This window comes from Physeter macrocephalus, chromosome 7, assembly GCF_002837175.3.
Source record: "Physeter macrocephalus isolate SW-GA chromosome 7, ASM283717v5, whole genome shotgun sequence".
NCBI lineage: Eukaryota > Metazoa > Chordata > Mammalia > Artiodactyla > Physeteridae > Physeter > Physeter macrocephalus.
The window spans coordinates 43,496,299-43,513,438 of NC_041220.1; the positions used below are offsets into that span (position 1 = coordinate 43,496,299).

The 17,140-nt window shown below is 38.2% G+C and overlaps 1 protein-coding gene across 1 annotated transcript in view; it reads right to left on the reverse strand.

Moving 5' to 3' along the window:
- Positions 1-4,471: 4,471 nt before the first annotated feature.
- LOC129392264 (adhesion G protein-coupled receptor L3-like) overlaps positions 4,472-17,140 on the reverse strand; it is a 337,154-nt gene continuing 324,485 nt past the window's right edge. Inside the window, exons 7-8 of the mRNA XM_055086331.1 lie at positions 5,238-5,540; positions 4,472-4,500 (exon numbers count right to left, since the gene is read on the reverse strand). Of these exons, the coding sequence (XP_054942306.1) occupies positions 4,472-4,500; positions 5,238-5,540 (332 nt within the window). The remainder of the gene's footprint in view (positions 4,501-5,237; positions 5,541-17,140) is intronic.

Here is a 17,140-nt window from a genome sequence, read left to right on the forward strand (position 1 = left end):
TTTCTCCCTCCTGGCCTGACTGTAGGGGAAAAAAACATTACTCATTTCTTAATGAAAATGAAAATTTAAGGTTTGCTTTTTCCAACTAAAGTAAGCATCCTGATCCATTTATTTGTGTATACTTTCTGTCTACAGTGGTGCCTGACATACAGTGTGTGAATAGTACCAATAACAAAATGAAAGATCCTCCCATGGGAAAGATGCAGTGACTGCGATCCAGGGTGGTCTTTCCTTTAAAGCCCTCAGGAATTCCCCACAGGCACTATAAAGCCATAAGAGATGGGCCTCATGTTCCAAGGTAACTTCACCCACAAACTTGCCAAGGGAAAACTGAATACACTGTTTAAATGAGAGAATCACCCCTTCTTTTCTTTTTTCATCTATGCTTTTATTGTGGGTAACAAGTGTTACTCTATTTTAAAAGTCTGAAGGACAATGGGTAGAGGAGGAAAGGAACAAATCATGCCGGATACCTATTTCACTTTTACTTTTTCACGCTGGCGTAACAAACAAATTAAAGAAAAGCAGGGAGGTCAGAACAGAGGAAGGAGGATGGAACAAGGGAAAGGAAGGAGGGAAGAGAGGGGCAGTGAAGAGAGAAAGAGAGGGGACTGGGAAAGGGAGGAGGGGTGAGAGAAGGGAAGCAAAAACTGAACTCTGCTGGTTACTTTCCATTTGCTAATTCAAGGAAGGCCTCTTTCCATCCTCCTCCATCCTTCTCTCTGCCCTAGGAGATGGACTTACATGATGTTAGTAAGAGCACTCCTCTTCTCTGGCTTTTGTTTGGGTTGGGCCAGTGGTGAGGCTGGGCAGGTGAGGAGGGTGAGATCAGAGTATTTATTCCCCTAGATCTTTTCTGAAAAGTTGCCTGAGGCTAGGTTGTGTCTCTTGTCTACGGGTCATCTTTCCTCTCAAGGATACCCTGTTACCAGTTTTCCGTCATTCCATTGATCTGGCAACCAGAGGCCTGGGGTTGGGAACAGCTCCATCCCTGTTACTAGCTCTGGGTTCCTCTCAATCCCTTGCAGTTCACCTCTGCTCCCACAAATGCCACTGTAAACAAACCCTCTTCAAAGGTTCCATCTGATTGTTTTGGGGCCTCAGGTACTGAGGGAGGAAATGAGCAAAGGGATGAATTCTGTGGAAGATGCTTTGGGGAGGAGGGAGAGAAAATAGGGACAAATAACTCTATGGACGATGCATACAAATTCTCTCTCAGAAGCTTACAGTGTGAATAGTTAAAAGTGTTAGAGTTTTGTGGTAACCTGTTCAACTATCATTTATGTTTAATGAATAGCATAAATAGTTGGAGGTATAAGTAAAAGAGTGGAGAGAAGTGAAGAGAGACTAGGTAAGTGGGTGTGGGATATAAAGGCCATCATGATCTATTCACAGTGTAGCCAGTGTTGTGGCTAAATGTGACACGTTGATAAAGGTAGACCCAGCTAAACACCAGCTCCAGCACTGACCTGGCAATAGTTACATAAGCCAATTCACAGGGCTCAAAAACCTCCTGTTATACTTTTGACAATTCTATAAATGTATAAGTAATCAAGCTAAGGTATTATTATAAATTCCAACTCTTTAAATTGTATAATCTTAATATAATTATAATACAACATAATTTTACAGGTGCTACAGGATTACACAGAAATGCTCCAAAAGAACGGAACATACTTGCTATAAAACAAAAACATTCCATCCCTAAATCAAATGGGCAAGAGCTGTCTGCTCTTTGCAAGGAATTGTGCCTTTTGTCACAAGATTAGCAGGTCTGCAGAGGAAAGAAAAGAATTAAGCATCATTATCAGTTAAAGTCACCAGTAATTTCTGCAATGAAATAGGCCAACCATATTCAGGAATTATCATGAAAACACTCACTTTCTAGGTGAATTATTACTGAATTAATATTAACCCCCGGGCTTAGTATGTAGGGAATATTTTTTAAAAGTTGCTAATGTAAGGAGATATGCTACTGATCTTTTAATCTGATCACATCCAGGAAGAGTTACTTGCTCTGGGGTCTGAGCTACATTGTAATAAAATCAAAGGACATAAAAACTGGCAGAAACAGTACTGAAATTGGAGAAGCATCATTATGAATAGCAACAAGTATGGAGATGCACATGTAAGAGGGTAACTGGAGTCAATATAACCACTGTTCTTCCATGATTTCGGGTAAATAGATGGTTATGGCTCATCTGCTAAACAATCTACTGGGTAGATATTTATGGATTATTGAACAGTATATTATTGAGGATAAGCCTGGTTAAAAACAAATAGAGAAAAGAGCAAATGGCACAGAGAGGCTTTTAGTAAGGCCATCATTTGTAATATTTCTCAGGAAAAATCTCTTTCAGAAATTCCTCAGCATAGCTAATGTAACATAGAAGGACTCTCCATTTTAAGAGCACATAAATCCGCACAAATTGCTATAATAAGGATTCATCCCATAGCCCTTTTGGCATAGATGCACATCTGGTCTCTGTTTGCAATGAAATCAATTCAAAGCCCCACAGTGCATTAATAATAAAAATGTTCAACATATTGCAACCAAATAAGCCCTGCAAATTTGAGTCTGCAAGATTCTATTACACGTGTATACTTTTAACACTGATAAATGATTAGGTTACAGAACATTTATCAAATGGATTAAGATTCCAAAGGTAGACTTTTTTTTTTTGTAATTATTATTTCCACAGGAAAATCCATATGTATATATGCTAGAAGCTTTTGCTTGCTTGATTTATAATACCTCTTGGACTTTTATATCTATAGTTCACAATACCATAAAAATTTTATTAATAATAAAATTATTATAAGCAATACTGCCTGGCTTAGAGGAAGTACATGGATTTCCCCTTTAAAAACAACAAAATTCTAGAATTAGCTCATAGCATATTAGGCTTGTCATTAAATCTTAAATTAAAATAAAATGGAGAATTTTTTCCACATTAATTTAAAAAATTATTGACTATTTTGTTTTCAGCAGTTATAATCAACAACAGAGGATCTAGATCTGGCAAAGCCTTCCTTGTCAGTGACACGATTTACCTTCTGTGATATATGGCTGACCCAAGGAGAAGAACAGTTGCTAAGGTCTGGTCCTTGGGGATCCCAGATTCCATCAGGAGCCAGGCATAGATAAGTTGATACTCCTAAAATAATGAGAGAAATAGGTCTGCTTCAAATGTTCAAACCATCTTTTTATAACGACTTTATATCCATAATATGTTCAAATATGAGCAAAGGTAAGACTATGATCATTAAACTGAGGTAATGTCTATTAAAACACCATGTACAGTGCCTAGCAAGCAACTGGCATTAGAGAAATAATACAACAAACACTCAATGTTTTTAAAGCATTTGCTGACAACTATACCAGGTACAGGGAATAACTTCATGAATTAGATGAATGTGGTACCTGCCTCCATGGGGCTTACTGCTTGAGTTTTCAGAGGCAAGGTAGCAGTTGAGTCTTAAAGGAATCAGTTTGCAGGTTTTTTAGGAAAACAAGGTGGGTAAGGGCATTCCAGGCAAAGGAAAAATACGCTGTCTTTGGGAATCATCAAGTGTTTTGAATTGAGGTCTACTGGGTAGGGGAGTTGTATTTAATGGAGTTGGAAAGGCTGGCAGAGCCATATCATAAACGTCCTTGTCTGTCATCTGTAGGTGCTGGAAAATCAATGAAGACCATTACGCAGAGGAGACAAATGGGCTGATTTAAGCTGTAGAAAGATAACTGTGGCAGCAGCATGGAGGATGAATTTCAGGGAGTGATATGGAAGTTGTGAGGAAGCTATTGCAATAATTCAGGTGAGAAAAGACTGTGTGGGCCTTGAACAGGGGAACAGCAGAGGGGACAGAGAAAGGGTAAAAAGCAGACCGCAGAGTAAGCATAGTCACCTGGGAGGGAGGGCTTCAGAAGGTTTCCTGTAAATCTCTTTCTCAATTTTCACAGAACAAGAACGACATACTTCTGTAGTGCTTTGCAGTTTGCAAACTGCTTTCAAATAAAGTATTTTACTAACCTCTACAACAAACATCTGAAGAAAGGGGGGCTGTTATTATTTCTCTTTTAGAGATAAAGGAACTGAGGTCCAGAACTAACGGGACAGTGCTAAGAGAAAAGTTCAAAATGTTTTCTGATTCCAATACCACAGAAAACTTTGGAACTAAATATTGTGCCCCTTCATAAAGGGAAGGAAGATCTCAGAATATTTTTAAACACTTTGATGAAAACAAATTAAATGTGCACTTTTATATATCTTCTTATCTTCCCACCACTTCATATACCATGGAATTCAGAAAGACATTTCCACATTGAAACTTTCTTAAGACAAACCTATTGAAGTAACCAAATCAATAACACCCAAAACCACAGCCCCTAACAATGCTAGTCTAGTGACGTCTATTATGAATTTGTTTTATTTACACATTTTATGCAATAATGCAAATTTTATGCAGGGTGTCAAGTATTAGTTTTATGAAGATCAATATCTGCAACAATAAGAAATCAAACTATATCTGGCTTAAAATGGTAAATAATAATATGGTTACCATTTGGTGAAATTATGAATCACATCAGCGAAAAGAAAAAGGTGGGGGGACAAAGAGCTATCTAGTTCTTGACTACCTCCTAGAAAAAACAATGCAGGATTGATCTCTCTAGTGGATGTTGTGTAAGAGGAGGTTGGCTCCTTCCAGCATCATCCCTGACAATGTCAAGAGGCTCCAACTATTAAAGGACAGCTATGATGACTGGTAATAAAGGATAGTCAAATCTTCTCTTTTGTTAAATGTTAGGTAGTTTCAATGATCATCTAATACAGAAGTCCTCGATCTAGTTTTCTGCAATAAACATTTGACAATTGGTGACAAGCATGAGAACTAGCTCCCACCAATCCAGTGATTCACTCTGGGCTGTTGCATAGGTGAGCTGGCTCTTTGGAGTAGCTGGGACATCCATAGCTTAATTGTAACTTGACCTCACAGCATGGGTGAAAACTATTGATCTCACAGGTATTCCCACCAAATTCTCACCTGTGACTTCTTCAGGTTGCATTCTCAAACTCTGAAAATACTTGGCTATAAATTGTAATTTAGCTGAGTCCAGAATTTAATCAAATGTTAAGTAACAAAACTATGCTGTGACCAAAAAAAAAAAAAAAAAAAAACTAGAAAAGCAAGCCAAAGTAACAATACACTTTTAGCTCAGCTTTGTAGGACAGACTTACCTATAGTTCCTGCAGGGCACGGCTGCTTTGCCATCTGTCCTTGACGGGTCTTAAACCACATGATTTCTCGAGCTTCCACAGCCTCACAGCTCTCTTCCAGAGCTGGGATTTGGGATGATCCTGACAGAAGGTGTGTGGTAATGTCATCAGGTACCTCAACTGCTGGAGATGGGGTGCTGGTATTCCGGTTTCTTCTTCCTGACACCGATGGGGTGGTACTCCTGCCTGGGCTCCAAGTTGTGGTCCGCAGGGTGGTACTGGTGGTGGTGCTTCCCGTGCCAAGAGGTCCTGCTGTAGAGATATCTGAAATAAAATTCAGAAGAAAACGCCTACATTGCTTGTTCACAGTAGGACCTAAAAATGTCCTAATACTTCAGAAGTCATTTTTATTTGACAATTCAAGGAGCCTTAAACATGGGAAAAATAAGCCAATATCAAAATATCAGAGTGCTACTTGAATATCAAGACAGTCATTTGACTAATGCTAAATGTAGGCTTGTCTGCAGTTTTTCTCAACTTCAATTACAGAAAACAAAGTTACAGCACAATTCAACTCTTCAGTAAGGTTTAAGAAGCTTCAGGCCTTTTGGACAATTAGGGGATTAAAACATTTAAAGCCCTCTCCTTAGAATCTTCAAATTCGGTATAGGAAGGGAGAGAGCTATATACAATATTTTTTCCACATTAACTATAACATGAATTTCTAAAGATGTAGCAAAAAAAAAAAATCAGAAATTAAAGTGCTCACAAGCTAAAAGGTAAAGAGCAATTCTGAGTATAATATCCTCAACATGAATTTGAGTAGCGTGATTTACTCTGATGCTCTTAAAACAGACCCATTGTATCAAAACTTTCAAACTTCACATTAGTAATTTCCAATTAGTGTTCATAAATTATTTTCTAACTAGATTTTTAAAGTGGCATTTTCCAAGTTCCAGATGAAAGTGGTTAGGTTCCTTATCAGATATTAACAAGTTATTAAATCTATAATGTATACAAAGGAATGTCTTAATGATACTATAGAAATAATCACTGCAGAGAATTATCTTTCTGGTAAAATATATTCAGATTCCCATCACAGGAATGCAAGTGTGTACCAGGCCTACACAAACATACACTGTTTCTCTAACTGTAAGATTAGAAACTACTCTTAACCTCACTTACTGGCAATACACAGTGGGGGAACTGGCTCTGGTCAGATTCAAAGTAGCACAGGTTTAAGAAACTGAAGGGAGAACTGTTATGAGGCTCCGGTTGCTTTTCATTCATGGTCTGCTTTACCACGTTATCAATTAGCCTCTGCTGCCCCAGAAGTGATGCCAAATCCATGACAGTGTATTTGGTGCATAAAATAGAATAGAGATGGCAGGGGGAGGGTCTATGAATTTTTCAAACACTTATTTATTTTTTTAACATCTTTATTGGAGTATAACTGCTATACAATGGTGTGTTAGTTTCTGCTGTATAACAAAGTGAATCAGCTATACATACACATATGTTCCCATATCTCCTCCCTCTTGCGTCTCTTCCCATCCTCCCTATCCCACCCCTCTAGGTGGTCACAAAGCACCGAGCTGATCTCCCTGTGCTATGCGGCTGCTTCCCACTAGCTATCTATTTAACATTTGGTAGTGTATTTATGTCCATGCCACTCTCTCACTTGGTCTCAGCTTCCCCTTCCCATGTCCTCAAGTCCATTTTCTATGTCTGTGTCTTTATTCCTGTCCTGCCCCTAGGTTCATCAGAACAATTTTAAACACTTATTTAATCACTGAAATTGTAGCATTTTCTGAAATGATACTATTTGCTATTTTGTCTTCTTGCTTGTTCTTCTGTTTCCTCTCCCCTTCTTCCTCCATTTTCTCTCGTGTTCCCTCTCCACATGAATGGTAATGTTCATAACTACATTTACTCAAAGTTTATACAAGAAACCATAGTATCCTTCTTTACCCTTCCTTTTTCTGTATACACCATATCCCCCAAATTGCCAAGTCTGGCAGATTCTGTCTCATTTAAAAAATTTCTTAGAGACCTTCAAGAGGCGGAGGAGTAAGATGTGGAGATCACCTTCCTCCCCACAGATACATCAGATATACATCTATACGTGGAGCTGTTCCTATAGAACACCCACTGAACGTTGGCAGAAGACCTCAGACTTCCCAAAAGGCAAGAAACTCCCCATGTACCTGGGTAGGGCAAAAGAAAAAAGAAAAAGCAGAGACAAAAGAGTAGGGACGGGACCTGCACCTCTGGGAGGGAGCTGTGAAGGAGGAAAAGTTTCCACACACTAGGAAGCCCCTTCACTGGTGGAGACGGGGGGGGCGTGGTGAGGGGGGGAAGCTTCAGAGCCATGGAGGAGAGTGCAGCTACAGTGGTGCAGAGGGCAAAGCGGAGAGATTCCCGCACAGAGGATGGGTGCTGATAAGCACTCACTAGCCCGAGAGTCTTGTCTGCTCACCGCCAGGACAAGTGGGGGCTGGGAGGTGAGGCTCGGGTGTCGGAGATCAGATCCCAGGGACAGGACTGGGATTGGCTGCATGAACACAGCCTTAAGGGGGCTAGCGCGCCACAGCTAGCCGGGAGGGAATCAGGAAAAAGTCTGGAGCTGCCTAAGAGGCAAGACACCACTGTTCTGGGGTGCACGAGGAGAGGGGATTCAGAGCACCGCATAAACGAGCTCCAGAGACAGTAGCGAGCCACAGCTATCAGCGCAGACACCAGAGACGGGGATGAAAGGCCAAGGCTGTTGCTGCAGCCACCAAGAAGCCTGTGTGCAAGCACAGGTCACTATCCACACCGTCCCTCCCGAGGAGCCTGTGCAGCCCACCACTGCCAGGGTCCCGTGTTCTAGGGCCAACTTCCCCGGGAGAACTCACAGCATGCCTCAGGCTGGTGCAATGTCATGTTGGCCTCTGCTGCCGCAGGCTCACCCCGCATCCGTAGCCCTCCCTCCCCCGGGCCTGAGTGAGCCAGAGCCCCCTAATCAGCTGCTCTTTAATGCTGTCCTGTCTGAGCAAAGAACAGATGCCCTCAGGTGACCTACATGCAAAGGCGGGGCCAAATTCAAAGCTGAGCCCCAGGAGCTGTACGAACAAAGAAGAGAAAGGGATATTTCTCCCAGCAGCCTCAGGAGCAGTGGATTAAATCTCCACAATCAACTTGATGTACACTGCATCTGTGGAATACCTGAATAGACAACAAAACATCCCAAATTGAGGAAGTGGACTTTGGGAGCAACTGTAGACATGGGATTTGCTTTCTGCATCTAATTTGTTTCAGGTCTTATGTTTATCTTAGTTTAGTATTTAGAGTTTATTATCATTAGTAGATTTGTTTATTGATTTGGCTGCTCTCTTCCTTTATTTTTTAATATATATATATTTTTTTCCTTTTCTCTTTCTTGTGAGTGCATATGTTTATGCTTCTTTGTGTGATTTTGTCTGTAGAGCTTTGCTTTTACCATTTGTCCTAGGGTTCTGTCTGTTTTTCTGTTTTGTTTTTTTTAGTATTGCTTTTAGTGCTTGTTATCATTGGTGGATTTGTTTTCTGTTTTTGTTGCTCTCTTCGTTCTTTCTTATTTTTTTTGTTACACTTTAATTTTTTTACGTTTAATAATTTTTAAAATTTTTAAATTTTAATAACTTTTTCTCTCTCTCTCTCCCTCTGTCTCTGTCTCTCTCTCTGTCTCTCTCTCCCTCCCTTTTCTTCTCATCTGTGTGGCTGACAGGGTCTTCGTGCCCTGGCCAGGTGTCAGTCCTGTGCCTCTGAGGTGGGTCCAAAAGAGACCTCCCAATTCCAAGTGATATCAAACAAAAAAAGCTCTCCAAGAGATCTCCATCTTAACGCTAAGACCCAGCTCCACTCAACAACCAGCAAACTCCACTGCTGGACACCCTATGCCGAACAACTAGCAACACTGGAACACAATCCCACCCATTAGCAGAGAGGCTGCCTAAAATATAAAAAGGTCACAGACACCCCAAAACACACCACCAGACATGGTCCTGCCCACCAGAGAGACAAGATCCAGTCTCATCCACCAGAACACAGGCCCTAGTCCCGGAAGCCTAGATAACCCACTGAACCAACCTTACCACTGGGGGCAGACACCAAAAACAACGGGAAATATGAACCTCCAGCCTTCAAAAAGGAGACCCCAAACACAGTAAGTTAAGCTAAATGAGAAGACAGAGAAATATGTAGCAGATGAGGGAGCAAGGTAAAAACCCACCAGACCAAACAAATGAAGAGGAAATAGGCACTCTACCTGAAATAGAATTCAGACTAATGATAGTAAAGATGACCCAAAATCTTGGACATACAATGGAGAAAATGCAAGAAAAATTAACAAGGACCTAGAAGAACTAAAGAGCAAGCAAACAATGATGAACAACACAATAAATGAAATGAAAAATTCTCTAGAGGGAATCAATAGCAGAATAACTGAGGAAGAAGTATAGATAAGAGACCTCAAAGATAAAATAGTGGAAATAATGACCACAGAGCAGAATAAAGAAAAAAGAATGGAAAGAATCGAGGACAGTCTCAGAGACCTCTGGGACAACATTAAATGCAACAACATTCGAATTATAGGGGTTCGAGAAGAGGAAGAGAAAAAGAAAGGGATTGAGAAAATATTTGAAGACATTACAGTTGAAAACTCCCTAATATGGGAAAGGAAATAGTCAATCAAGTCCAGGAAGCACAGAGAGTCCCATACAGGATAAATCCAAGGAGAAACATGCCAAGACACATATTAATCAAACTAGGCAGGAAACACAAGAGAAGGGAAAGACCTACAATAACAAACCCAAAACAATTAAGAAAATGGTAATAGGAAACATACATATAGACAATTACCTTAAATGTAAATGGATAAACTGCTCCAACCAAAAGACATAGACTAGCTGAATGGATACAAGAACAAGACCCATATATGTGCTGTCTACAACAGGAACACTTCAATACATAAGGCAAATGCTAAAAGCCGTAAAAGTGGAAATCGACAGTAACACAATCATAGTAGGGGATTTTAACACCCCACTTTCTCCAATGGACAGATCATTCAAAATGAAAATAAATAAGGAAACACAAGCTTTAAATGACACAGTAAACAAGATGAACTTCATTAACATTTATAGGACATTACATCCAAAAGCAACAGAATACACTTTCTTCTCAAGTGCTAATGGAACATTCTCCAGGATAGATCATATCTTGGGTCACAAATCAAGCCTTGGTAAATTTAAGAAAATTGAAATCCTATCAGGTATCTTTTCCGACCACAATGCTATGAGACCAGATATCAATTACAGGAAAAAAATCTGTAAAAATACAAACACAGGGAGGTGAAACAATACACTACTTAATAACCAAGAGATCACTGAAGAAATCAAAGAGGAAATCTAAAAATATCTAGAAACAAATGACAATGAAAACACAATGACCTAAAACCTATGGGATGCAGCAAAAGCAGTTCTAAGAGGGAAGTTTATAGCAATACAATCCTACCTTAAGAAACAAGAAACATCTCAAATAAACAACCTAACCTTACACCTAAAGCAATTAAAGAAAGAAGAACAAAAATACCCCAAAGTTAGCAGAATGAAAGAAATCATACAGATCAGATCAGAAATAAAAGAAAAGGCAATGAAGGAAACAATAGCAAACATCAATAAAATTAAAAGCTGGTTCTTTGAGAAGATAAACAAAATTGGTAAACCATTAGCCAGACTCATGAAGGAAAAAAGGGAGAAGACTCAAATCAATAGAATTAGAAATGAAAAAGGAGAATTATCAACTGACACTGCAGAAATACAAAGGATCATGAGGCATTACTACAAGCGACTATATGGCAATAAAATGGACAACCTGGAAGAAATGGACACATTCTTAGAAAAGCACAACCTTCCAAGACTGAGCCAGGAAGAAATAGAAAATATAAACAGGCCAATAACAAGCACTGAAATTGAAACTGTGATTAAAAATCTGCCAACAAACAAAAGCCCATGACCAAATGGCTTCACAGGTGAATTCTATCAAACATTTAGAGAAGAGCTAACACCTATCCTTCTCAAACTCTTCCAAAATAGAGCAGAGGGAGGAATGCTCCTAAACTCATTCTCTGTGGCCACCATCATCCGGATACCAATACCAGACACAGATGTCACAAAGAAAGAAAACTACAGGCCAATAGCACTGATGAACATGGATGCAAAAATCCTCAACAAAATACTAGCAAACAGAATCCAACAGCACATTTAAAGAATCATACACCATGATCAAGTGGGGTTTATCCCAGGAATGCAAGGATTCTTCAGTATATGCAAATCAATCAATGTGCTACACCATATTAACAAACTGAAGGAGAAAAACCATATGATCATCTCAATAGATGCAGAGAAAGTGTTTGACAAAATTCAATACCCATTTATGATAAAAACCCTGCAGAAAGCAGGCATAGAGGGAACTTACCTCAGCATAATAAAGGCCATATATGACATACCCATAGCCAACATTGTTCTCAATGGTGAAAAACTGAAGCCATTTCCACTAAGATCAGGAACAAGAGAAGGTTGTCCACTTTTACCACTATTATTCAACATAATTTTGGAAGTTTTAGCAACAGCAATCAGAGAAGAAAAAGAAATAAAAGGAATCCAAATTGAAAAAGAAGTAAAGCTGTCACTGTTTGCAGATGACATGATACTATACATACAGAATCCTAAGGATGCTACGAGAAAGCTACTAGAGCTAATCAATGAATTTGGTAAAGTAGCAGGATACAAACTTAATGCACAGAAATCTCATGCACTCCTATAAACTAATGACGAAAAATCTGAAAGAGAAATTAAGGAAACACTCTCATTTACCATTGCAATAAAAATAATAAAATGCTTAGCAATAAACTTCCCTAAGGAGACAACAGACCTGTATGCAGAAATCTATAAGACACTGATGAAAAAAATTAAAGATGATACAAATAGATGGAGAGATATACCATGTTCTTGGATTGGAAGAATCAACATTGTGAAAATGACTATACTACTCAAAGCAATCTACAGATTCAATGCAATTCCTATCAAACTACCACGGGCATTTTTCACAGAACTACAACAAAAAATTTCACAATTTATATGGAAACACAAAAGATCCCGAATAGCCAAAGCAATCTTGAGAAAATAAAACGAAGTTAGAGGAATTAGGTTCCCTGACTTCAGACTATACTACAAAGCTACAGTAATCAAGACAGCATGGTACTGGCACAAAAAAAGAAATACAAATCAATGAAATCGGATGGAAAGCCCGGAGACAAACCCATGCACCTATCGTCACCTTATTTTTCATAAAGGAGGCAAGGATATACAATGGAGAAAAGACAACCTCTTTAATAAATGGTGCTGGGAAAACTGGACAGCTACATGTAAAAGAATGAAATTAGAACACTCCCAAACACCATGCACAAAAATAAACTCAAAATGGATCAGACCAGCTACATGTAAAAGAATGAAATTAGAACACTCCCAAACACCATGCACAAAAATAAACTCAAAATGGATCAGACCTAAATGTAAGGCCAGACACTATAAAACCCTTACAGGAAAACATAGGAAGAACACTCATGATATAAATCACACTAGGATCCTTTTTGACCCACCTCCTAGAGAAATGGAAATAAAAAGAAAAATAAACAAATGGGACCTAATGAAACTTAAAAGCTTTTGCACAGCAAAGAAAAACATACACAAGATGAAAAGACAACCCTCAGAATGGGAGAAAATATTTTCTAATGAAGCAACTGACAATGGATTAATCTCTAAAATTTACAAGCAGCTCATGGAGCTCAATATTTAAAAAAACAAACAACCCAATCGATACATGGGCAGAAGACCTAAATAGACATTTCTCCAAAGAAGATATACAGATTGTCCACAAACACATGAAAGGATGATCAACATTACTAATCATTAGAGAAATGCAAATCAGAACTACAGTGAGGTATCTCCTCACACAAGTCAGAATAGCCATCATCAAAAAATCTACAAACAATAAATGCTGGAGAGGGTGTGGAGAAAAGGGAACCCTCTTGCACTGTTGGTGGGAATGTGAATTGATACAGCCACTATGGAGAAGAGTATAGAGGTTCCTTAAAAAACTAAAAATAGAACGACCATATGATCCAGCAATCCCACTATTGGGCATATACCCTGAAAAAACCATAATTCAAAAAGAGTCATGTACGTCAATGTTCACTGCAGCACTATTTACAATAGCGAGGATATGGGAGCAACCTAAATGCCCATTGACAGATGAATGGATAAAGAAGATGTTATATATATATACAATGGAATATTATTCAGCCATAAAAAGAAGTGAAATTCAGTTAATTGTAGTGAGGTGGACGGACCTAGAGACTGTCATACAGAGTGAAGTAAGTCAGAAAGAGAAAAACAAATACCGTATGCTAACATGTATAATGGAATCTTAAAAAAAAAAAGGTTCTGAAGAACCTAGGGGTAGGACAGGTGTAAAGACTCAGCCATAGAGAATGGACTTGAGGACATGGGGAGGGGGAAGTGTAAGCTGGGATGAAGTGAGAGAGTGGCTGCACATATATACACTACCAAATGTAAAATAGATAGCTAGTGGGCAGCAGCTGCATAGCACAGGGAGATCAGCTTGGTGCTTTGTGACCACCTAGAGGGATGAGATAGGGAGGGTGGGAGGGAGATGCAAGAGGGAGGGTATATGGGGATATATGTATATGTATAGCTGATTCATTTTGTTATAAAGCAGAAACTAACACACCATTGTAAAGCAATTATACTCCAATAAAGATGTTAAAAAAAAAAAGTCTCTGTCCTTCCAATCACCATTATCTATTTGCAACCTGCCATCATCTATGAATGAAAACAGCGGCCTTTTAACATTTTTCCTAATAAAAGCAACACCAGAGCAAAATGCCAAAACTGGTATTTCAATATCTACTTTTGCAAAACAGAAATTCAGGATTTAGTAAACAAAATTTTTGACACTAAGCATTTAACACAATTCAAATATAATATTTAACAACATATTTTTAAACAAGTGTAATTGAATTCTTAAAATTATAAACAGTAAAAATTGTTATAATATATATTGTTTACATATAACATCAGAATTTTCCAAAAACATAAAATTAAGAAAATTTAATTAGTTGAAAATCAAATATTATTTATTAACATCAATTAATGTTAAAAGTAAATAATTGTATTAGTATTTAGCATTGGCTTTTAAAAAATATGTGTCAATTGTGTCATTGCTGGAAATATACGCACATTTTTTGTGCAAATTTTTCCAGCTGATGGAAAAATTACATTTGACCTCATACTACTTGATGGAGTAGGAAGGCAATAATTAAAAGCTAACTTCCAAGTTATTTTCTCTGACTCTAATTTCAATAATGCCATCTCTCCTTTGTACTTTTGAAGGGATGATTTTGAATAACAAATTTTTGAAAGGGACTCTGAGTCTTTTCATTGATAATGAGCTACAGTTTTTGTTTCAAACAAAGCATTTTTAGTTCTTTGTAGTCTACTTTGATCATGTAGAAACGGAGACTCATATCAGTTAGCTGTATTAGTGAAATAATCTCATGGTCAAATTTACTCGTTCAAGAAGTTTTTGATCTAGAGAAGAAATTAATTTAAATATAGAAGCTGTGATTTTCAATGGTCTTCCTTCTCTTCCTGAGAATTCTATAGGTACTACAGAATGCTTTCTAAATAAACGCACCCTTCTTCACTTAGAAATTTTAATTAACATACAACCCTCTGGGAGAAGAGGGGATTTGTTTTGTAATCATTTTTGCTCTGATAAAACGGCATCATCACATGTCTGGTGAGAAGATTCTCTGGTCTATTGTCTCAATCACACAAATCATGCACAAGGAGCAATGACATATTATAAGACTTTTGCTTGCTCTGATTCCAGTCTTGCCAAGTTTGAATAGAATTGTCTTTTAGCATAGATTTTATATATGTATCATTGTGCTCTATTTAAATGATCCAGATTTCAGAGTTTTAAAAACTACAGTATCCCACCAAAAAGTATTTAACAATAGCACCACATAATGAAAATCAGTGTTCTTATTTTTCTCTAAAATTACCCTATTCAAACCATTCTCCACCTTTTGCCAAAGGCATCTCTTAGGGTATACATTGGAATATGTTAATCCCCAGATTAAGATCCACAGATGGTTTCTATCTGCCCTCTGAATAAAGCTGAACTCCTTTTTTTCATGCCTATAGCCCTTAAGAGTTTCTTTCTCCAGCTCATTTACAATGCTTTTTAATCTTTTACTTCTACTCATAAACCGTACAAAATTACCAGTAGTTTCCCAGTTGTCCCCTGTTCTTTTGGCCTCAGGGTCTTTGCGTATGCTGCAGTGCTCCTGCTCCCATTTCCACCTAGTAATTCCTATGTATTCTGTGGGGCTTAGATTGGATACCATCTCCATCAAGGAACCTTTCCAAATTTAACAAGAAAGGGTTTTATACTACAATGTGTTTTGTCAAGATCATTTCCTCAACTTTTGGCCTCGTGTCTGACTAAGAGTTAATAAGCTCTCAGCCAAGATAGATGACCATCAGGGATAGGTCAAGGAAGCAGGAGAGGGTCCTATTGTAAAAATTCACAAAAGATGGGAAAGGATAAATAAAAAGAAATAGCAAATGGGGTAGCTAAGAATCCCTACAGTTGATGGGCTACAAAAGTTATTTTATAAATGCATTTTACTCTACATTAAGAAAACTTAAATAACTCAAAGAGAAAATAAACAGGGAGAATACAAAACCCCTCCTTCCCCAAATTACCTTACCTCAGAACAATCATATTTAAATTGAATATACTTTTGTGAAACAATAACACTGATAAAAGATATATTTTTTTGAAGTTCAATTTGTTATGAAAATACATTGCAAAGACTTTATTTAGTTTAATACAGAAACACTACTGTTAAGGATCAGTATAGATCTCTTTTCCTTGGAACTGTGTCACAGAGAGATATCTACAAGCATGGTTGTACCTTTCTGTTTGACTTTAAGCAGAATAAAAGTCCATTTTAAAAGCTGTCCCTGATCCCCATTCCCTTCCCTCCCATTTACGGCCATGTACGACTCCCAAGAGCTCTGCTCAATGCCAGCTTTAGGCAGAATAAGTACTACTAGTGACATACATGTTGTCACCAGTGCCCAGAAAAGAACGGGCCTTACTTCTAGATACTGTGAAAAAAGATCTAGATTCACAAAAGAGTTCTAGCAACACACTTTGGTGAAGTTCCAGCCTATATCATATGCTATAAGGAGTTTGTCCTTCTCTATCTTCCAGCAAGGTAAAAGTGATACGACACTTTTCCAGTGTACACTGTTACTGAATCTTACCTGATGACATGGCCAGCTTAATAAAACTATGTGTTTTTAGTGCCTCATATGCTTGAGGTTGTGTATCAGGGAAGGTTACTATGTAAAAGAAAATAAGTTTGAGTGACTGTTTATATAAAACATGTTATCAAAATTGTGCAATTTTCCTTATTATTTTGTCATTGTTATTGTGCTTATTGTGCTTATACAGATTAGTATTTGGTTATCAGAAATGTAACCAAAAAAGTCCTTCATATTAACATTTTCCCCTCATAATTAACATTTATTTTCAAAATAAATTTTTAATTCTCTTGCCCTCTGAAATTTATTGCCCATGGGTTATTTCATTCTTTTTTTTTTTTTTTTTTTTTTTTTTGCGGTACGCGGGCCTCTCACTGTTGTGGCCTCTCCCATTGCGGAGCACAGGCTCCGGACGCGCAGGCCCAGCGGCCATGGCTCACGGGCCTAGCCACTCTGCGGCATGTGGGATCTTCCCGGAACGGG